The 23,613-nt window shown below is 35.7% G+C and overlaps 1 protein-coding gene across 1 annotated transcript; it reads left to right on the top strand.

Annotated features, from left to right (window-relative positions):
• Nucleotides 1-13,511: 13,511 nt before the first annotated feature.
• On the top strand, nt 13,512-15,339 carry LOC109150913 (AAA-ATPase At2g46620-like). Its single transcript, XM_019298916.1, has one exon. The coding sequence runs from the start codon at nt 13,659-13,661 to the stop codon at nt 15,114-15,116; it is 1,458 nt and encodes a 485-aa protein (XP_019154461.1). The 5' UTR covers nt 13,512-13,658; the 3' UTR covers nt 15,117-15,339.
• The last annotated feature ends 8,274 nt before the right edge of the window (nt 15,340-23,613 follow it).

Raw genomic sequence — 23,613 nt, 5'->3', positions numbered from 1 at the left:
GAAGCTTCCTAGAGCTTAGAAGCTAGGATGGGATAATCAGAAATCTGAATCTCTTGCACGATTGAATAATGAATACACTCGTGCGCCTATCACATTCACACACACATGCACCACATTCTTTCTATGTGGTTAATATTATTAGCAAACTTAAAAATATCTTCAAACAATTTTTTTTTTTTTTTTGAAACATAACAGAAGTTATAACAGTAGGGATATTTTTGTCCAAAAAATTATGTAGTACAACTTTTATAGCATAAGGTATAAAAAAAACTTAACTGAAAAAACGAACAATAAATCAGGGTATAACTTGGATTAAAACTTATTGGCCCTGTTTGGTAAAAAATTGATCTATAGGCCAATTTTAGCTTATTTGACCACTATTATTAATTGTTTGATTTAGTTAAAATATCAATACAAATGTTTGGTTAATTAGCTTTTTTCATTTCCAAAATGCTAAAATTCAAAAAGCTACTTCAAACAACTTTTGCAATTAGTTTTTTCATAAAAGAAATTATACCAAACAACTATCAGCTAACAACTAATTCACCAAACACTTTTCTACAACCAGCTAATGTTATCAAATAGTTATACCTTTTAATTAAATAGCCATTTACCAAACAGGGCCTTTAGATTAGATTTAGATGATTATTATTATTATTATTATTATTATTATTATTAGAGTTAATACCCAAAATAGTCCCTCGACTATGTCGTAATTACCAATTTGGTCCTCGACTATCATTCTTACCCAATTAAGTCCTTAACTATACAATTTTTACCCAATTTAGTCCTTTGTCAATTTGACTGTTTGTTGACTGTCAAAAGTAGAAATAAAGTTGTAATTTTACAAGTTTTCTCCTTCCTCCTCATTTAGCAGCGCCAAACCATGTAGCAATAAGCTCCGGTTGGGTTCTAAACCTGTCAGTATCGAAGTTGTGGTTATGCATCGGATAGCCCGTGAATTTGATTTCCAATGATTTTTTGAAGATCGAAATCTGATCGGAGTGTATTGATGCATGGTTTGGCGCTGCTAAATGGAGAGGAAGGAGAAATCTTGTAAAATTATAATTTTATCCCGACTTTTGACAGTCAACAAACAGTCAAATTAATACAGAGGACTAAATTGGGTAAGAATTGTATAGTTGAGGACTAAATTGGGTAAGAATTGTATAGTTGATGACTAAATTGGGTAAGAATTGTATAGTTGAGGACTTAATTGAGTAAAAGTTACATAGTTGAGGACTTAATTGGGTAAGAAAGGTAGTTGAGGACCAAATTGATAATTATGACATAGTCGATGGACCATTTTGGGTATTAACTCTTATTATTATTAAAGGTTGGAAATTTTAGTAATATATTGTAATCCACGTAAGGGTGTTGTGAGCCAGCAGAAAAGCCGTGGTGGTTGAAACTTCCGGGCGGCCCGCTGCCGATTGCCGGTTGCCGGTTGGATTCCTTACAGACATAATGCACAGCATATGCGTGCATGCAGAACATAATTCTGGTGCAACCAAAATTCTTGTTACACCTAGATAATATTTGACCGGCCTTCAATTTTACAGACAATCTATGTATAATCAATAAATTAAATTAAAGAACAAAATTGCTGATGGTCAGGTTGTCAATCTCAATATTGCTCTAGCTGGAATCAAGATTTATAATAATTTGTTACAAATACTATCCATTGAATTATTTATCTTAAAATTTTTAGTTGCGGTCGATGTTATTAGTGATATATACATCTATAGCAAAATTATATTGTATCACCACTGCTGAAAATCTCGTCATTTCTGTTCAACTTGTTGGACGATAATTAGTTTTTTTTTTTTTGTTGGAAAGTGCACACACAAAAAAAAAAATATTGTCTTATCCATGCTCATGAGTCAATAAATAGATAAATAAAGAGACAATCATAGCCAAGTTGATCAGACTATTGGCTTTGGTAACCAATTACAAGCCAAGGTTCTAAGTTCGACTCTCAATGGGATTGACCTATTAATTTTCTTGATTTGAGTCAATCAGTTATTTACAACCTCCTTACGGTTCTTTGGTTTGAGTCAATCAGTTATTTACAGGGCCGGTCCTATCATTTTATAGGCCCGGGGCGAAACAAAAATAAGGGCCCTTAATATATGAAGTTAAAAGATCGTAAATTATTTTGTAGACTCAGCTCAGATCTATCTTGCAAGGTGGACCTAGGTCCAAATGATCACAATTTACATTTTAAAAATTCACAATTTTTATACTACGAAGTACGAACACATAATGTTAATATATATGTAATTGATTATCTTATTTTGTATTCACAAATTTTTTTCAAATACTGCAATCACACAATATTAACATATTACGATTTGATAACCTTGTATTTTATTCACAAATTTCCTTCTATAGTTGTTATGTGTTTTGACTTAGAAACACAATTTATATTCTAGAAGTTCGCAATTCTAATACTAAATATATATAATTTATACCAGGGCCGGTTTTTAGATTTTTGTTGTCCTGTTCAGATAAATAAATAAGGCCCTACCAAAATTAAAATCTATAAAATTAATACCGTAATTTTATTATCTAAATATATAACAAAAAAAATTATTCGTGCATCGCACGCACACTGCACGGATAATTAGGTAATTATTTGCTCGAATTCAAGCAAGGATAACATTAAAAAAAAAAAAAAAAAAAAAAACATAATCGATATTCATCAATTGCACTATATAATATTTGTTGTTATAATTTTAAGATTATAACAAATCTTTTCCGTGCAACGCACAAGTAAAAATAGACATATTATGGAATAATAATAATAGTGTGCACAAGTTTTGAACATTAGACCTCAAAGTTAAAATACAATAAATACATGTTCCTACTATTTCTTTATAAAGTCTTTTAACTTTAATTAAAAACTTTTAATTTTTATTTCTAAACTAACTAGGTAAAAATAAAATATTGAGCTTCTAAACTTTGGGGCCCCTCTAAAATTTGGGGCCCTGTGCGGTAGCCCAGCTTGCACAGCCCAAAATCCGGGGACCCTATATGAAGTCTGATCATAAATTAATTCAACATTTATTAATATATATCTATTAACTAAGATAAATATATCAAATGGTCGTAATTGTTTTAAAAATTAATAAATAATGTTGAAGTAATGGATTCAAATATTTGCATATGCAATTAAACATTTGTTTTAAATTTATCAATTTATTTTTCTAAAAACAAAGTTAGGGGCCCCTCCCAACGATTGGGCCCAGGGCGGGTGCCCATCCTGCCCACCCCTCTGGGCCGGCCTTGGTTATTTACAACCTCCTTACGGTTCTTTGTCGGTTAAGATCACAAGGTAAGAGCGCGATTTATCCAGTACGCAAATAAATGAAAGAAAGAAACGTAGAATTAATAGTTTAGTAGTAGTCATAGGTTATCTGTTGGAAATGAAATTGAAATATTATACACACTGAACATTTTAAGATTCCAAGCTACTGTATGTTCCGTGTTTGTTTTGACTACAAAAATGGATTCGCTAAATTCTTGTCTACACGGTTTGAACACGGAGCGCAAGTTGCACCTACGCCTTATGTCCAAAGAAAAAGGAAAATAATTCACCAAACAATAAACCATTAACCAATCAAGAAAAAGACATTTATTTTTAAATAATGTAGGATATTCTTTCAGCCATTGTTATTATTGCATGTATCTGCATATTGTATGAGAAGATATATAATTAATAAAGATATGAGAATCTTGTAAGATGCTAATTAATTTTACAAAATATTTTAAAACTCTTATCTTATTCAAATTTTCTAATATCTCACAACCTTTTTCAATAATCTGACCAACCACTTAAACAATTACATCATATTTTGAATTTTAGTATTTGTATTTGATATTTGCTTAATTTGTGACCTTGCACTAAAATCGTATTTCTGACTGAGTTTTTCACCCCACTGAGTAAGATTTCTAAACTGAGTCAAACGAACATATAATCTTAATTGTAGTTACAAATTAAACCATTCGACTAACTTAGTTAGAGTTGTTCCAGTTTTTTTTTTCTTTTATTTTTAACTTGAATTACTTATTGTTTATTTGTATCTTAATTTTCTGAGAAAATTTCATATTTGGTCAATTGATTATTATACATGAATCACATTTGATCCTTGACAATTAAAATTTTATAATTAGATGCATGACTATATAATTTGTATCAAATTCTAATTATTTGAATAAGAGTTTTAGATTTTTCTCTCTCCCTGGCTTCTAGGGTTTTCTATCTCTCTCCCTGGCTTCTAGGGTTTTTTTGTGTGCTTTTCACGAACCTTTACCGTACTCAATTGATTTCATCTGTTGCGTTATCTTGTCGTCAGAGCGTTGTGCTTGTTGTTCGAAGGTTTTGCGGTTGTTTGCATCCATCCGTAACGAGAGCAGAAGGCGTAATCCGCTGCTTTTGTTTTCTTTTTGCTGCTGTCGTATTATTAACGTTATTGGGCAGTGTAATAGACCAGCGCTGCTTTGAGATTAATGGCGCACGTTCCGGATAACAGTATTGGGCGGTCTATGAACCAGCGCAACATGAATGTTCAAGAATTGGCGGAAGGGTGTGCTGGGATCACCCTTGATGACGAGGAGATTGGAGTTCGTTTTGAGGAGGAGGCGGGTGCGGGGGAAGCCGAGGGCTTGGTGCAGCAGTATTGGCAGTTGGTTGGCCGTTTCCTGACCGATCGCAATATTAAGTTTGATGTGATGAGGCAGGTTATGGCGTCTGTGTGGAGGCCATTGATGGGGATACAAGTAGCTGAGGTACAACCGAATCTATACCTATTCACGTTCTATCATGATACGGACATGGCTTATGTGTTGGAGAATGGTCCTTGGGCTTTTGAGAATGCCACCCTGGTTTGTCAACCTTTGCGTCCTGGTGAGCATCCCACACAGGTCACTTTGAATACGATTGATTATTGGATACAGGTTCATGATTTGCCGGTTGGCTATCGAACGGATAAAGTCTTGGAGAAGGTGGGGGATTTTTTGGGGTTGTTTGTTCGGTTAGATGAGCGGAATTTTGTCAGACCCTGGACAACTTTCTACAGAGTGCAAGTCACGGTTGAGGTAACGACACCTCTGAAAAGGCGCATGAAGATGATATTGCGGGACAATTCATGGACGTGGGTTAATTTTCGGTACGAACGGTTGCACATGTTTTGTTACTTTTGCGGAAAGTTAGGCCACACGGATAAGTTTTGTCTTGATGCTCGTGTGGCGGGTCTGAAGCCTGAGCAATACCCTTTTAGTGCGAGTTTGAAGGCTGGGGGAAATTTACCGGCTAAGGCGGTGGGGGAGAGTTGGCTGCAGAAAGGGGAACGGAGGCACCGGGAGTTGGGTCTCGGGTGCGGGGAGGGGGGTGCTGCCCACGGTTCACGGTTGAGCGGTGCCGGGCTGGGGGGCGGTTCGGCTGTGCCGGTAGAGTTGCGCCGGGGCTTGCCGGCTGTTGGTGGAGGTTCGGCAAGAGTCACTAGGTCATTTGTGGCGGGGTTGAGGGAGGGGGTACGGGATGAGGGAGAGGATGAGGGGGTGCGGGTTGATCCGAAGAGGAGGCGGGGAGTGGTGAGGGAGGTGACGGGGAGAGTGGAGGTGGAGGAGGGTGAGATGTTGGTGGATTCTGTTTCTTCTATTCTGGTGGGACCTGTTGATCAGGCCCGCCCTTCCCAATGATTATCCTAAGTTGGAACTGCCGTGGCTTGGGCAATCCACGGACGGTTCGCGAAATACAGGACTTAGTGTCCAAAAGGAAGCCGGATTTTGTGTACTTGATGGAGACGATGGTGGATAGGAGTCATGTGGAGAGGCTCCGTGTGAAGATTGGTTTTGAAGGAGGTTTTGGAGTGGATAGTGTGAGGCAGAAAGGTGGCATGGGTTTTCTTTGGGCAAAAAATAATAGCGCTTGGTTAATCAAGTATTCTAATAACCACATTGATCTGGTGGTGTCATTGCCAAATCGGCATCACTGGAGGCTTACTTGCTATTACGGTTTTGCGCAAAGCACGAGAAGAAGAGAGTCGTGGGATTTCTTACGATCGCTCAAGGATGCATCTGATCTTCCTTGGGTGGTAATAGGGGATTTCAACGATCTCCTTCATCAGTCTGAGAAGAGGGTAGACGACCACACCCAGCTGGTTTGTTGGAGGGGTTTGGGGAGGCTCTTGTGGATTGTAGTTTGGTGACGATTCCCATGATCGGGTATCCTTTTACCTGGGAACGGAGTAAGGGGACGCCGAATTGGGTGGAGGAGAGATTGGATAGGGCAGTGGGGGATGCAGCATGGTTGGGGATTCATGATAGAGCCAGGCTATATAATATTCAGACATTAATGTTGGATCATTCGGCCCTGTTTCTGGATATTAATGGCGCAGCGGCAACACGGAGACCACGTATTTTTCGTTTTGAGAATGCGTGGTTAGGGGATGAGGGCTGTAGAGGGGTGGTGGAGGAGCAGTGGTTGAGTACGCAGGGGTTGGGTTTGCAAGACAGATTGTGGACGTGTGGTCAGGGTCTGAAGAAGTGGGGAGGGGACCATTTCCATAAATTTGGGTCCAGGATTGATATAATAAAGCGGGATATGAATGCTTTGAGAGGGCGCATGGACCCGGTATCTCTGGGGCAGTTTAGACAGTTGGAGGAGCAGTTGTGTTCCATTCTGTCGCAGGAAGAGACTTTCTGGAAGCAAAGGGCCAAGCAGCATTGGCTGCAGGGTGCAGATAGAAATACAAAGTTCTTCCATCAGTATGCCACATACCGGAAAAGGAAGAATTTTGTAATGAAACTTAAGGATGAGAATGGGGTCTGGAGGGAGGGGGATGGCCTTTCCTCACTGGTCACAAGCTATTATGAGCAGATCTTTCAGTCCAGTGGTGGAACCGGGGGTTTTCACGTGGACACTCTCGTTCCACGTGTCACCCGTGAACAGAACGAGTTTCTTCTCCGTCCGTTTGAGCCTGAGGAGGTGAAGAGCGCTTTGTTTTCCATGGGGAAGGATAAGTCACCAGGACCGGATGGCATGAATCCGGGCTTCTATCAGGCTTTCTGGGATCTTGTTGGTAAGGATGTTACTGATTTTGTGCTTAATTGTTTATCTCAATCATCCTTCCCCCTAGAGTTGAATGATGCGAATATTGTATTAATTCCTAAAAAGGCAGCCCCTGAGTTTGTTGCGGATCTCAGGCCTATTGCTTTGTGTAATGTGGTATATAAAGTAATGGCTAAGATGATTGCTAATTGTATGAAGCCGTTGCTTGATAATATTATTTCGGAGTCGCAGAGTGCTTTTTTGCCTGGCAGGCTTATCTCGGACAATATTCTCATTGCGTCTGAGGTTGGCCATTATTTACGAAGGAAACAACTAGGGCAGGTAGGGTGGGCGGCCCTTAAATTAGATATGGCTAAGGCCTATGATCGAATGGAGTGGTCTTTCGTGGAGCGTATGTTGTTGGGACTGGGTTTTGATGAAAAATGGGTTGGTCTTATTATGCTCTGTGTACGGTCTGTTAGGTACAGGGTGTTGGTAAATGGGAAGCCGAGCAATGAAATAATTCCATCTAGGGGGCTAAGGCAAGGAGATCCACTATCTCTGTATCTCTTTATTATATGTGCAGAAGGCTTGTCTCTATTATTGCAGGATGCTCAGGCAAAAGGACGGATGCATGGTTGCAGGGTAGCTCGTGGAGCCCCATCGATTTCGCATCTTTTCTTTGCGGATGATAGCCTTCTGTTTTTTAAGGCTAATATGCAGGAAACTATGGAGGTGAAACGATGTTTAGCGGTTTATGAGGAATTTTCAGGGCAATCTGTTAATTTCCATAAATCCAATATCTCATTTAGCCGTAATACTGCCTTGGGGGTCAGGAATGATATTGCTAGTGAGCTAGGAATTGAGTAAGCAGAGGATTTTGGGAAATATCTGGGTCTCCCCTCAGTCATTGGAAGAAACAGGAAAGTGGTTTTCTCGTATATTGAGCAGAAGTTAAAACAGAGGTTTGGCTCCTGGAATAAGAGACTGTTATCTATGGCAGGTAAAGAGGTGTTGCTGAAAAGTGTGGCACAGGCAATGCCGACCTACACTATGAGTATATATCTGTTACCTATGACTTTATGTGTCTCACTGGAAAGGCTCATGAATAGATACTGGTGGGGTAAGAGTAATGTGGTAGATGGCATTCACTGGTTGGCATGGGACAAGATGTGTGTACCCAAGAAGTATGGAGGTATGGGTTTTAAAAGGCTGCATGAATTTAATTTGGCTCTTCTAGGAAAGCAAGGGTGGAGATTGTTGACTAGCCCGGACTCTTTAGTGGCAAGGATCTTTAAAGCAAGGTATTTCCCTAACACTGCTTTTTATGAGGCCACACTTGGTGGTAATCCAAGTTATGTGTGGAGAAGCATAATGGCCAGCCAGGACCTTGTTCGTAGTGGCTGTAGGCGGAGAGTTGGCAATGGAAGAATGACTAAAGTCTGGGACCATCCCTGGTTGCCTGACCCTCATGACCCGTTTGTTCACTCAGATCAGCCTACGCAACTTCCTGATTTGATGGTGGCTGACTTGATAGATCATGACCATGGGATTTGGAAACAGGATTTAATTTTGCAATTATTTATTCCCAGGGATGCTAATTTGATTCTACAGACCCCCGTATGTGTGGATTTTAAAGATGATTGGTACTGGTCGGGAGACATTAGGGGAATATATACGGTTAAAAATGTTTATAAGCAGCTTGGAGAGATTAATGGCCCTTGCGATGCTTTATGGAACAACATTTGGAAATTACAGGTTCCTCCAAAATGGAGGATTTTTCTATGGAGAGCCATTACTAATATTTTGCCAACAATTACTAATTTAATTAGAAGAAGGGTGGAGATCCAAAATGTGTGCCCTGCTTGTGGGTTTCTTGAAGAGGATGTTATGCACATTTTATGCAACTGTGTTTATGCTAGACATGTGTGGAATATTTCACAACTCCAAATCCCTAACTTTGATGATCATGATTTTATGCAGTGGGTGGAGCTTTGGCTTGGGAACTCAGCAATATCTGCTGGTTTTCTAAAAGAACAAATATGTGGAATACTCTACGAATTATGGAAGGCCCGGAACATGGCGGTTTGGGATTTTGCTTTGCCTACCCCGACGCAGCTATGTGCCTCCTCTCATCGTGCCTAGGCCGCATGGAGCAGCTCCAATGCCCTCGGCAGTCCGACGCCGAGTACAAGCACGCAGGCTGCTCTGCCACAACTGCCGCATGGAGTACTGCATTCCCGACAGCACCAAGCAGCCGCATCCCTCCCCCAGGACGCTGTGATATGTAGTACGGATGCGGGGTTTTATGGACCCCAACACGCCCCAACTTTCGGCTTCTATGTACGTAGTCCGGAAGGTGTTTTTATAGCAGCAGTAAATGGCCCTATCACTTGTCCATATGATCCCCTCCTAGCTGAAGCTATGGCAATACGTGAGGCTCTCTCATGGCTACACGACCACAATTATCATAACATTGTTATCTTGACAGACTGCGCTGTTCTCGTGGATAGCTTTCGGGACATCAATTCTTATCGTTTGTATCTTGGCATTGTTTTAGATTCATGTTTACGGTTGTTTAACTCTTTCCCAGTTCATTCAATTCAGTTTGTACGCAGAGGCACCAATCTGGTGGCTCATGCCTTAGCTAAACATGTAAGGGCGGTTCATGAACGTTCAGTATGGACCGAGTCCCTCCCATCTTTTATTCCTTTGGAATTAAGTTAATGCAATATATGAAGTTTTTGGTTTTCAAAAAAAAAAAATATAATTTGTATTACATTTGGTTATGTCATCAAATTTACCGATCAACTATTGCCGGAAGTACTCCTCCCGAAAGGACCACTACATTTGCTTCTTCTATAAGACCAAATGTGATACAAATTATATAATCATGTATCTAATTACCAAACTCTGTCGGGTCGGGTGTGGGGGACTCTTAGGGGTGGGGTTCAGCCTTTTTAGAAGAATGATCAAATATGATTCTTGTAAAATAATAACGAGATTAAAAGTGAACTTTTTTCTAATTTTATCTTATCAACAAACATAATCATGATTAGATTAATATAATTAAAAAAAAAAAGAGGAAAAAATAGTGGTTGGGCAGAAACCAGCGGCGGAGTTGTGATTACGTGACACCCCTAAGCTATTTAGTATTTACATGTTGGACCACCTTTCATCACCTCACATTCTTATTAACTCAATTTTATTGTCATGCATGCTGCTTTTTCAGCATGCCCAAAAAACAAAAAATTATATTGCAGTACGTATTAATTAATTAATTATTAATTAATTAGCCTAATGACTAGGGAGCTGAGAGGGGTTATAAACCTTTTGGCATTTGAAGAGTTGTTAGTTTTTCATTTTTCTTATCACCACAATTCATAGGACTTTAAAAAACAAAATAATTATTTACAATACATTAACCCTAATGTTAATTAACTTCAGTAATTTAAAGGCTATTTAGGTCAACCAAAATTTAAAATAATTATTTTAAATATGTGTATGTTAGCCAAAGACTTGCAACTTGGGAGTTGGGAGTACTGGTCTGCCTTTCTCCACTTGTCTCAAAATTCAAACGTTAGGCTCAATAAAATCTACTGCACATATTATTATTATTATTATTATTATTATTATTATTATTATTATTATTATTATTATTATTATTATTATTATTATTATTATTATTATTATTATTATTATTATTATTATTATTGGTCTATTTTTTAGATTTTTCCTATTCATTCCATTTGACACTCTTTTGTAAGAGAAGAAAGTCAATGCATACGTTTGTCATGCTTTTCTAGAATGCCGTTTAATGTGGTCAATTCTACTACTGCAAGTAGCTAGCTAGTAAACTTTGGGGCAAGACTTTGTATTATATTCAAACATAGGAATTATTTTAATTATTGCTCAAAATTCCACATTATATTAATGTTTGCAAAAATGGTTTTTTTTTTTTTTTTTTTTCATTTCTTGCATTATGATCTTGATTTCATCTGCCACAAATTTTTGTTTTTAACAAAGTAGCACTTTGTCTTGGAGTATGAGGGACATGTTGATAAAATAATAAAGTTTAAAAGTTGATGATTGAAGTCAAGTAATTAAGGGTGTGTTTGAAAGGGTGATTTGAGTTATTCACTATTCCAACCACTTTTTGAAAGGTCATTTATTTGAATGAGCTGCATATTAGAGTAGTTTATTGTATTCTTCTCCTTGTATCTATATTATAGTATATTACTAACAAAATGTATATCGCAATTTTTTTTTTCATTAAGGGACTGTTTGAAAACTTAGAAAATATTCTTTGAAAAAATATTTTTTCAAAAATGACTCATTTATAAAAATGTTTTTTAATTTTCGAGTGTTTGCTGAAGGTCAAAAATTTTATCTTTTTTTTTATTGAAAGTTAATTAAGAAATTATTTTTTTGGTTATTGTTTATGGAAATGACATATTATTTGTTATAATAAAATAATAATAATAATAATAATAATAATAATAATAATAATAATAATAATAATAATAATAATAATAATAATAATAATAATAATAAGTGATAGTGGTGTTGTTGTTGTTGTGATAATAACAAATCAGAAATTAGCTTGAAAGGATATGAGAGAAAAGAGAGGGTAGGAAAATAAAAAAAAAAATCGAAAAATATCTTCTGACACAAAATTAAAGAAGGATTTTCTGCCAAACTGAGACTTTTTTCTATTGATCATAATAAATATTTTTCTTAGACTTTATTTTCTTTGAATACCTAAATACAAAAAAAATAATTAAAAAGTAACTTTCGAAATTCATTTTTAGATCTTTAAACGGATACTAAATATATATGGAGTAATATTATTAAAAATTGATAGGATATTAAAAAGGGTGCCGGGGAAGGCGAACCAACCAAAAAGGTAAGACCCCATAAAATTCATCGCTGGAAAGTTTTTTTTTTTTGAGAAACGCTGGAAAGTTGTTCCCATGACAATTGACACGCTAACCTACGCTCTCCATTTCTAACATTTATTCTTCTTCTTTCATTCAAATCCTCATTTTCTTAATCTCATCAATTTTAACTCACATTTATTTCTATATATAGCATCATATTTTGATAAAGGGAGATGTATAAGGCGTTGATTAAATATCTAAAACCTAAAAAATATAATAAGTCCAAATTATATTCATGATTTTTGTCTTTTTTTTTGTTAATTTTATTTTTATATATTATACTATAAAAGTTGTACTATACAATTTTTTGAACAAAAATATTTCTACAGTTATAATTTCTGTTATTTTTATTTTTTTTATTATTATCATGCACATGCATACGCAATATCTTTTATGATTTTATTTTATTTTAATTAAACGTTATCATAATTATATTTAGTAATCTATCATATCTAAAATTCTTACTTTAATAATATTAATCATACTATTAATATTACTCAAATTATTAATTATATTTTTAATGTAATATGTAATATGAAATCTACAACTATGAATTTAATACACATACACGCTATTGTTTTAAAAAATATTTTAATATAATTAAGATTTTAACATCGAGTATTAATATTATGCATATATATATATATTTTGAGAAGAAAAACTTAATTCATTGAATCATAATGGAGAACATTCACAAGAAAAGATGGAGGGGAGTCCAGCCACTCCCCGCAACCTGACATAGAAAAGACCTCCCTAGCAACATAGTGGGCGGCACAATTCGTAGATCGCTTAACAAAATGGAATTCAACATTCCCAATCTCGAATGCTAAATCCTTTACATCTTCTACTAAAAAACCAAATGCCGAATTAAAAGACGAGGATCGAATAGCATTGAACACAATTTGCGAGTCCATTATGCATATATTTTTATGCATCCCACATATAAAATACTAGTGTGTATGTGTAGGTGGGCAGATGAAATGAGAATAGAATCCTTTTATAAAAGAAGAAATGTGAGTTTTTTTTTTTTTTTTTTGAAAAAAAAAACTCACATTTCTTCTTTTAATTTTGATTTTTAATTTTCATTTTTATTACAAAATTAGCTCCATGCAATTTGAGTTTTTAATTTTCATTTTTATTACAAAATTAGCTCCATGCACAACATACATCGCGAGGAGGTTTAGTGAATTCTCAAGAAGAAATTGTACCTGAAATGCAAAAGCAATTAAATTATATTAATTAATAAAATAAGACAAAAGTATATCCAACAAAATGTCATATATACTTTTAAAAATAATAATACTCTATAATAATTATTTTGAGAGTATGATAAAAGATTTTTTGTCCACAAAAAATAAAATTTATAGATTAAAAATCCCCCCACTGGCCCACTCCAAAATGACTCATCAGTGGGTGATTAAGTTGATAAAGAATTATTTTTTTATTTGTTTTCCGCCCTATGTATTTACAATATCATAAAATTTCACATATATATATAAATAAATATAAAGAGGTTAAGAAATAAAACAAAGATTATCTTTTTCTCCCCGTCACTAGTCGCTTCGACTCTTAAAAATGGTGTTCCTTGGAGAGCAGTACTAATAATCCTCATTATCTTTGGTAAATCAACCCTCGGATCCAGCCTTAATCAGAGCTTGGTCGCCATGTTTATTGTAAACATGGTTGTCGTGTTCGCGTTCTGCGTCTCGGTATTCGCGGCGGTGAGGCTGTTCTTGTACCGAAGCGCTCTGGTTTTCGCTCTGAGGAAGTGGTCGGATTGGATTGACGACAAGCTTCATGTTCATCAGTTCTTCAAAGTCCCGCAGCTTAACCAAAACGCTCAGGAGAATCAGCTGTACAGGAAAGTCTTCGTCTACGTCAATTCTCTCTCCTCCCTCGAGGATTCCGATTTCACCAATTTGGTGAACTCCGCCGCCGTTAAATCCAACGATATCGTGCTCTGCCTCGACGATAACCAGGTGGTTCAGGATCAGTTTCTCGGGGCGAGAGTCTCGTGGATGAACAAGGTCCACGACGGTGGGGGGCGGAGCCTTGTGTTGAGGATAAAGAAGAAGGATAAGCGCCGGATTCTCCGCCCGTATCTTCAGCACATTCATACGGTGTCCGATAACATCGAGCAGCGCCGACGGGAGTTGAAGCTGTTCATGAATCGCTCTCTGGCGTCGGATGATTCCGCCGCCGGACGGTGGAGATCCGTTCCGTTCACGCATCCTTCCACTTTCGAGACGGTGGTGATGGAGTCGGATCTGAAGAACCGGGTCAAGTCCGACCTCGAGACGTTTCTTAAATCGCAGCAGTATTATCACAAACTAGGCCGCGTTTGGCGCCGAAGTTTTCTCCTCTACGGCCCTTCCGGCACCGGGAAGTCCAGCTTCATCGCCGCCATGGCCAATTTCCTCAACTACGATGTCTACGACATCGATTTATCTAGGGTTTCGGATGATTCCGATCTCAAATTGCTTCTGTTGCAGACCGGTAGCAAGTCGGTGATCGTCGTTGAAGACGTCGATCGGCTAATCCAAGAGAAATTAATGGCGGTGAGCTTCTCCGGACTGTTGAATTTCATGGACGGCATAGTGAACTCGTGTTGCGGAGACGAGAAAATTATGGTGTTCACGATGAATTGCAAGGAGCACATCGATCCGGCGATGCTCCGGCCGGGCAGAATCGACGTCCACATCCACTTTCCCTTGTGCGATTTCAACTCCTTCAAATGTTTAGCAAACAGCTACTTAGGCGTAAAAGAGCACAAGCTGTTTCCCCAGGTGGAGGAGATTTTTCAGACCGGCGCGACGTTGAGCCCGGCGGAAATCGGAGAACTAATGCTGGTGCACCGGAGCTCCCCGAGCCGCGCCATTAAGACGGTGATCACGGCGCTGCAGACGGACGGAAGACACGGCGGGAGATGGCGTCGGTTGACCGAAATCTCGTCTCTGGCGACGCCGCCGCGGCCGATTAGTGCGGACGAGCAAGGTTGCGCCACCTGGAAAGATACCGTCCCTGTAGCCAAGGAGTTCCGGAAGCTGTACGGACTGTTGAGAATGAAAAGCGCCAAGAGATCTGAACCTCTGGATCATGATTTGGAATCAATCCAACGGTGAACATTTTATTACAAAAAGATAATCAAAATCTTCTTTAAAAAAAAAAAATATTTTTGTAATTTGTCAATCTTATCATTGATACAGCAAGTAAGATTAAAGATTTAGGATTTTGTTTAAACTTGTGGTTGAGCTCCGCCCTTGTAAGCCGTACGATGTAAATGCTAATGTTTTATTGGATTAAATATAGGTTATGGGGAAAGATGAGATCAATTTGATACTAAAATCCATTGTACAAATTCATTTTTATTACACGTTGGAATGAGTTGTGTGCACCGCACCATTCATATGCTAAGATATTTAAAATTAATGCCAATCGTGTGGGTGGAGGCAGACAATTAAATGTGATTAACGTTAAACGTGAGAGAGGTGTCGGGAGAGATTGAGAATGTAATCGAATAGGGAAAGGAACAAGTGAATGTAACTACAGACACTAGTTAACAATGTATTTGCAGTTAACATATTTTGTATATAAAGTTAAAAGTTTTTGTGTATATAATTATTTATGTATATATAATTATCATGTTATGTGTTTGTAATTATTATGTAATGTACCTTCAATTTGTTTATATGTACAAATGCAAATACAGAATATGTCAACTATAAATACATAATTTGAATATTATTTTTCAGTCCACGATCAGCAATACAAGGTAGACCTTAGTCCATTGTATAATTTGACTCAAACAAGCTTGGACCCTAGATCCTAGTAGTGTAGACCATGAAGTATTTATTATTTTAATTACACTTCAGTTTCATTTGACAATATTGATATATATTTTAGTTTCATTTTCATTCCACACTAGTTTTATTATAGCAATACTAAATTATTATTTTAATTCTACTATAGTTTCATTTGATAATATACATTATTGCTTGATCTCTAATTTTTTTTTTTTTTTTATCATTTTCCACACATACTAGTTGCACTTCAGGTCAATTGACAATATATGTTATTGTATTACTTTGGATTTTAGTTTCATTTTTCACATACTAGTTTCGTTATAGTAATACTAAAATATCATTTTAATTCTACTATAGTTTTATTCGACGATCATGGTACACGCAACGATGTGTGGACCATAGTCTGCTGTATAACAACTATCAAGTGTGGGGTTGGACCTACTAAACAGTTTGCATCTGCTACTCATCATTGGGCATCATGTTAATGATTCAGGTTGTCTGTTAGCATTTAGGTTGAGGATGAAATTTGGCCAACCCAATTCTCATCAACACTTGTTTCTTGTCTTCCTACTTTCCACATTATGTTTTCTGTTCTGTTCTGTTACAACAAGTGGTCTTCATTTTTTGTTGGAAATACAGAACGAAAGTCTTCTTCACTAAATCTTCATTCTTAATTAAACAAATTTCTTGTATTCTTAGTTCAATCACCAAATCCAACATTATTTTATTTGATTTTTTAGCATTATTGACTCTATTACAATATACTTTCTGTCTATACATAAAGCACAAAGAGTTAATGTTTCACTGGCGTTTGAATCTGTGTATATTTTGTGTGTAATAGGAAGTGATTGATCATATTGGTAGGAAGTAAGAGGAGATTATTGGACTAGCTTTTGGCATAAAACAAACATTTGATCTTAACAAAATGTACTAATTGAAATTGACCTCAACCTAAGTATTCCCGTACCAAAAAGGGTCGTTGCAACTGTTACTAAACACAAAAGACTTAAATAGCGCTACAAAACCTTGTTTTAATGACCAATTGCTTCATTTCGCCATGTCTCTATGAATACCATTTGAAATATTCTTCTCCCAACCATTTGAAATATTCAAAACTCTAAATGCATGTTATATCATTTATCATAGTTTGTTTTTCTTATGCTAAATGAGTTTTATACGGTGCCTAAAATATTATAGTACATTTAAAATGTCCTCCTTTTATTTTATTTTATTTTATTTATTTATTTGGTCAGGCCATAAGGTGTCCTGAGCTGACCATAATTGTAGGAGGAACCTTTAAGTTCGTACCATACTCAATACATTAACATCAATATGTTCGGACAAGCTTAACTCAATAGTTCAGTAGGTAGTATTTAGAAAAAAAAAAAAAAAAAAACCAAAGTTCGAACCTCGTCATTTGACCATGTTTGCTTAGTCATTGAGTCACCGTGATTTATATCCTCCCAAATGCTCTATCGGGCCGGGGTGTGGGGCCCTTAGGATTGAGAATTCAACCTTTTTGGGAGAAGAAGAACATTAACATCAATATTTCAAGAAGGAAATAAATAATGCTAAAATATTAATTTGATCCTTATATTTTTGTTGTGCAATCAATATAATCTTTACAATCAATTATATAAATCTATTGCCCGCACGGACAGCTCAACTAGTCATAGAGATGAAAAGTTAGAAGAATAACAAGGGATCGAGTCTCACCAGCCACAATATGGGAGCAACCTCTCAAAATAAGAGGCTCCTTGTGCACAATCCAAAGGCCGAGATTGGGTACAACCTTTTGGAAGAATTGTATAAATCTATCATATGCTAATTTCACTCAATTCTTTTTAGATTTTTAGCAATTTATTTGCTTGCCGTTAATTACTATTTTTTATTTTTTTTAGTGTTGCCACATTCACTACCTACCAATAAAGGAGTAATTAACCTAAAAAATAAAATAAAATAATTTGTCCAGGTGAATTGCTCCTTGATAATTGATACTTGATACACAGAGTTAATTCCATTTTTGATCATAGATTTGTAGATGAGAATTTACTTTTTTTTTTTTTTTTTTTTTTTAGAATATCCTTATTTGGTCATAGTATTATTGTGGTATGACCATTTTTAGTCCTTCATCAACAAAATTGTTGAAATATTGTTAAATATAAAGACATTTCTATCTTGTTTTATACAAAGTAGGTTAGACCGCTATATTCTTATGTTTATTTTTTGAAAACATCCATAATTGAAAACCGAAATGTCATTGCATTTAACGATATTTAAACTGTTTTGTTGATAAAAGATAAAAAGTGATCATGCCACAATAATATTAAGACAAAAATAAATATTTTAATAAAAAAGTATTTAAAATAAACTCCCACCTATACATATAGGACAAAATAGAATTAACTCAAAAAATAATCTATTAATTTCATCCTATCCTATCCTATATATAATAAAGCTATATGGTCTTGTGAAAATTAAATGGTGATAATCAACATTTAATTTTCACAAGACCATAATAATATTGTTAATTATAATAACAATAACAACAATAATAATAATAATTGCAATAATAATAATGATAATAATTTCCACTAACAGTTTCTAATATATATATATATATATATATATATATATATATATATATATATATATATATATATATATATTTATATTTATTTATTTATTTATTATATTTATTTATATTTCAATTTCTATTGGCAAATTATTGTGTGAACGATGGTCCACATAATTGTATGGATCATGAATATCAAATACATTTTTAATATATTAAAAATATATTATTTTTATATTGAAAGTACCTTACATACATATATAATGTACCCTTAGTATATTTAAAATATACTTTTTATTGCATGCAACCCCAAAGTTCATAAGTTTGAAATTAATATATGGCATAGCTAGGCGGCCTAATATTTAAGATTGTTGATGTACATATTGAGGACTACGGAGACAAAGATGCGTTATTCGTGGATTCATCGGATACTATCCAACAACACTCTCCAACTTAATTGACGTGAAATAGGCTTAGTAACATTAAGATTATATTCTCGAATTATTAGTTCTCAACTTTTATTGATTACACACTTAATTCGATAGTATTTGGAAGAAAAAATCAATGTTCGAACTAAGATTGTGATTTTGGTCTTTAAAGGTCAATTGTATGTTGCTACATCTAGAGTTAGAAATCTCAAAGGTCTAAAAATTTTGATCCGTGGTGACTCTAAAATTGTAATTCAATTACTATTGTAGTTTACTAAGTTGTTAAAAATTTGTAATATTAAATACTATGTACTAAATTTTTAATATAGTTTAAGATTTGTAGTAATCACCCACCTTAAATATTATTTTAATTGTAAATATATTTATGTTCATAATTTTATCATAGGAATTTACTCATAATAATTATTAAATAACAAAAATTTTATATATAAATAAACCTCATATAAGGTATATTTTTATAACATATTTTTCGTGCATCGCACGGGACAAATACTAGTTTTAATTATATATGTAGCTTTCTCATTATGCATTATTTTTGGCAACTCATTTAAAAAATCGATTAATAAATGAAAGAGATCAATTTTAATTGGTGTACGGATCATTATAAATCTCAACCAACATGATTCACGAGTGCCCACACCATACACAAAACCACACGCTAAGATCACCCCTTTCATCTATCCATTTAAATGATAAGAAAAACACATAGGTATAGATATAAAGACTCATAAATCCTTTAGATATATCTCACAATTTATCAATAAAAAAATTGTGTAGTCATTTTATGTGAGATGTGTAATATTTTTTGTACTTCAAATGATGTAAGAATAAATAAGTTGATAAATCAAATTACGGGATTCGAATTTAAAAATTATCTTCAAAGGTCAATAGAATGAATTAATAAGTAAGGAAATTTTTTCAAAGAAATGACTCGGTGTGCACATGTTGCTAATGCACCCGAGTACATTATGAGATTTGATTTGTACCCTTGGGCGCAAAAGAGCAATTTTATGCTATACAATTTAAATTCATTCTAAATGAGAATTGTATATATACTTAGTGTAAATTCACATTATTTTCAATGTGAGATAAAGGTTTCTTCCAAACCTCACCACCTCTATTTTTCCAACTCAAAAATATTATTTTTCACGCGAAACAGTCTCATACATATAGTATTAAAGCACAAAAAGTCAATACCATTAATGAGGAGAGCCTTGTAGTATCTATTCATACATACTTTCTCAACCTATTAAAGCACAAAGAGTCAACACCACCTCCACTGAGGCACAATCTCATGACCTCCCATATGAGAGAGTTACTCATACTATCTGCACAAGGTGCTTAGCAAGTTTAAACTCATCTAAATGATAAGAAAAAGAAAAGGTTGCAATACCCTACATTGTCTTATAAGGTTATTATTATTAATTATATATTATTAGAAGGCCAGGTGTGCATGTGTTGGTTAATGATGATAGCACGGTGTATCCTCTTCCTCACACTTGTCCTCACGTTTCTATCTTATTTAGCAATTAATTAAACAGCCTAACTCTTCATTATTCTGCTTCCTCTCTTTCCTTTATCGTTTGCTAATCAACTAATTGCCTACCTTAATCCAACTTTCTTTTTTCCTATAAAATTCTAATTATTGGGATAGAATATACTACGTGTGTATATATATTTATGATTGATATATTAAGGTTGGACCCAAACTATGAAGAACACTCGACCGGATTGAAGCGAACCAACCTAGGAGAAGGCGGATTATTGACTCGAACAAGGACAACTACGAGGTTGGCCTAAGGTGGATGTTGGTTTTGTGACTCGAGGATAGTAATTCGGCGGGTCAACTTAATTGATCGAATTAATAAAATATATAAATAATTTTAGAAAAAAAAAGGAAGAGACACAATAATTTTAACGTGAAAACTGAAAGATAAAAATCACGGTCTTTTTGGGCGATGCCAATCTGAAATTTACTATTTTTTTTTATAAGTAATACATGTAATGAGTAATGACATTGTGTTCTATCTAGAGTGCTGGAGCTCCCTCTTACTTGCTCCTTGTTAATAATGTTTGATAGTTTTAGGGTTTTCGGGCCCAAGGAGGTCCAACACAACCTTTGGCTGGTGGGTGCACCTTTCGGTAAAATGTATGTCTATTTCGGAGATTATGCTAGTATTCGGAACTTTTTGGTATTCTCCCCTCTTTGGGTGTTCAATTGTCTCTCTTTTACAAGAATGTAGGAGCCTTTATATAGTGGCTCCTCCTCCACCGACTTGAAGGCCTTTGATGGCCGACTTCATGGCTAATTAAGATACGGAGCCGTTGGACGCCATTACTCGGTCGACCAACGGCTCTCCCAGGCTTGTAACGGCCTGACCGTGTCCGGCTTTCAATGTCTCAACGGCTCCCTTTTTAAACGAGCCTCTTCAATGCTCTCAACGGCTCCTTGAGCCGAGTCCTTTCCTGGGCTTGGGCCTCGGTCGACTCCTTGTCTCGGCCTAAGCTCCTACTGGACTCCTCTTGGCAGCTCGAAACTGGGCCCCATGCTTGGGCCTGGGCCGACTCCCGGACTCGGCCCAATTGCTCTTCGGGCTCTTCTCGACGCTGGCCCACTTCTCCTATCTATTTTCTTTGGGCCCCTATACCTTGGGCCGGGGTCCTCACCCCATCAACTAGTCCCTCACTTTTCCACACCCGGTCCGCTAGCCTGGGTTTGGAAAAGTAGCAACTGTTCATCCCTCCCAATCATCGTATCTTCGTCTTAAATATCTTTTGGTAACGTCCGGATCCTCAGCCATCTCCTCCGGATCTCGCGGGGCCGTTTGGATTCTTCCGTCTAAACTTGGCCCCTATAAATGGCGTCCTTCCTTCTCTTTCACCTTCTCAAGTCTATCATGGGTCGTTCTCCTCTGAAAGGAAAACGGATTGACTTCGGGTCTCCTTGGCGTCCGCTGCCCTCCAAGCGGACTCGGCCTGAACGAGAACACGGGAAGAAGACTCCTCGCCCAGCCCCTCAGAGGTCTCCTGCCGGCGCTATGTCCTCAGCTTCTCAGCCGCCGACTCCTTCTCGACGCGAGGTCACTCCGCCATCACGCCATCCGCCTACTCCCACGACTGCCCGAGTGACTTCTCAAGATGGGTCCTTTGTTGAGGTGGCGGTTCCAGAGCAACTTACTTTCAGAATGACCTTCTCGATTCCATTGGAGAAATATAAAGACAATATAACTAATAAAATTATTTATCTTAATTAATTTATTGATAATGAATAATTTTTCTATTAAAAACATTGTAGGGACAATGTAGCGAATATAATCAATTAATGAATTTGAATGTAAAGAATTTTTATATTGGAGAAAAATAAATACAATATAACTAATGAAATTATTTCTCTTATTTAATTTATTGATAATGAATAATTTTTTTTGAATAAAGACATTGTAGACACATAATTCTAAATTAAAGAAATGCATATGTATTATTTTTTGTTGTAGCTACTAAATTATTATTTAATTTAATAAGAGTAAGATAGAGTAATAATTATGTCAAGTTTGATTGGGATGTGGTTCGAACCTAAGACCTTTCTTATTGAAATCAATGAGTAAGTTAACGGTGAACTAACAGAAATTAACGAAAAAGATAATATTTAACGGAAAAGTTAACGGATAATATTAATTAAGGATAAATTAGAAAATTTTAAGAAAAAATTAAAATTTGATCAATCTGAGCCATTCATTTGATTAAAACATTTGATCGCCATCTTTTCTACTTATTATAGGCCTAATTCTTTTGGGCTCTTATAAGTATAGTAGATATCCATCATATACAAAATTATTTGTCCGCAATATGGGAGTAGTTATGCTGTGCATCCGTATGCACCATGCATGGTGCATACGGATACAAAAATGACGTCGTTTTATTAAAAACGCGCGTCTCCTTTTAAAAAAAACTTCAGGTTCGATTCCCAGCAACAACATTATGTTGTTCATTCATTCTGAAATTTTAGTTCATAGATTATGGAATTTTAGTTCATTGATTCTGGAATTATAGTTCATCGATTCTGGAATTGTAGTTCATCGATTCTGGAATTGTAGTTCATCGATTCTGAAATTTTAGTTCATTCATTCTGAAATTTTTAGTTCATAGATTAGATTCTGGAATTTTAGTTCATAGATTCTGGAATTATAATTTATCGATTATGGAATTATAGTTCATCGATTCTGAAATTTTAGTTCATATTTTATTGTTGGGAATCGAACCTGATTTTTTTTTTTTTTAAGGAGAGACGCGCGTTTTTAATAAGACGACGTCGTTTTTGCATCCGTATGCACCATGCACGGATGCACAGCATAATTTGCCGAATATGGTGAGCTCCCTTGCATTAGAGTCATAATTTTTATTTACTAGATGTGACACATCAAATATAATAATAACTTTATAAACTTTTATTAAATCACTAAAAAGCTGTGCATTTCTATCTACCAAATAACCAATATCCGTCATGTTTGCTGATATTTTCCTTTCCTTTTACTTTTCTATTTTATATTACTTTGTGTGGACAAGGATACAGCTCTATCTTCACATCTTGTGTCCCCTACCGCAAATTTTATGGTGACTCGTGAATCCATTTTCAATATTGTATTTATTAGGATTCTATTATTCATATTAGACTAGGACTATATTATTCGTATTAGACTAGGATTCTATCTAGCATCTCTATATATTCGATCTCTGTACTTTCAGACATTATTATTGAATACAACACAATTATATTCTCATCGGGTATCAGTTA

This window comes from Ipomoea nil, unplaced genomic scaffold, assembly GCF_001879475.1.
Source record: "Ipomoea nil cultivar Tokyo-kokei standard unplaced genomic scaffold, Asagao_1.1 scaffold2280, whole genome shotgun sequence".
NCBI lineage: Eukaryota > Viridiplantae > Streptophyta > Magnoliopsida > Solanales > Convolvulaceae > Ipomoea > Ipomoea nil.
The sequence above is the reverse complement of the archived record's forward strand: the minus strand, read 5'-3'. Positions and strand labels throughout refer to the sequence as shown.

Bases quoted from the DNA above. Each gene is read 5' to 3' on its own strand.
- LOC109150913 (XM_019298916.1), top strand. From the start codon at position 13,659: ATGTTTATTGTAAACATGGTTGTCGTGTTCGCGTTCTGCGTCTCGGTA.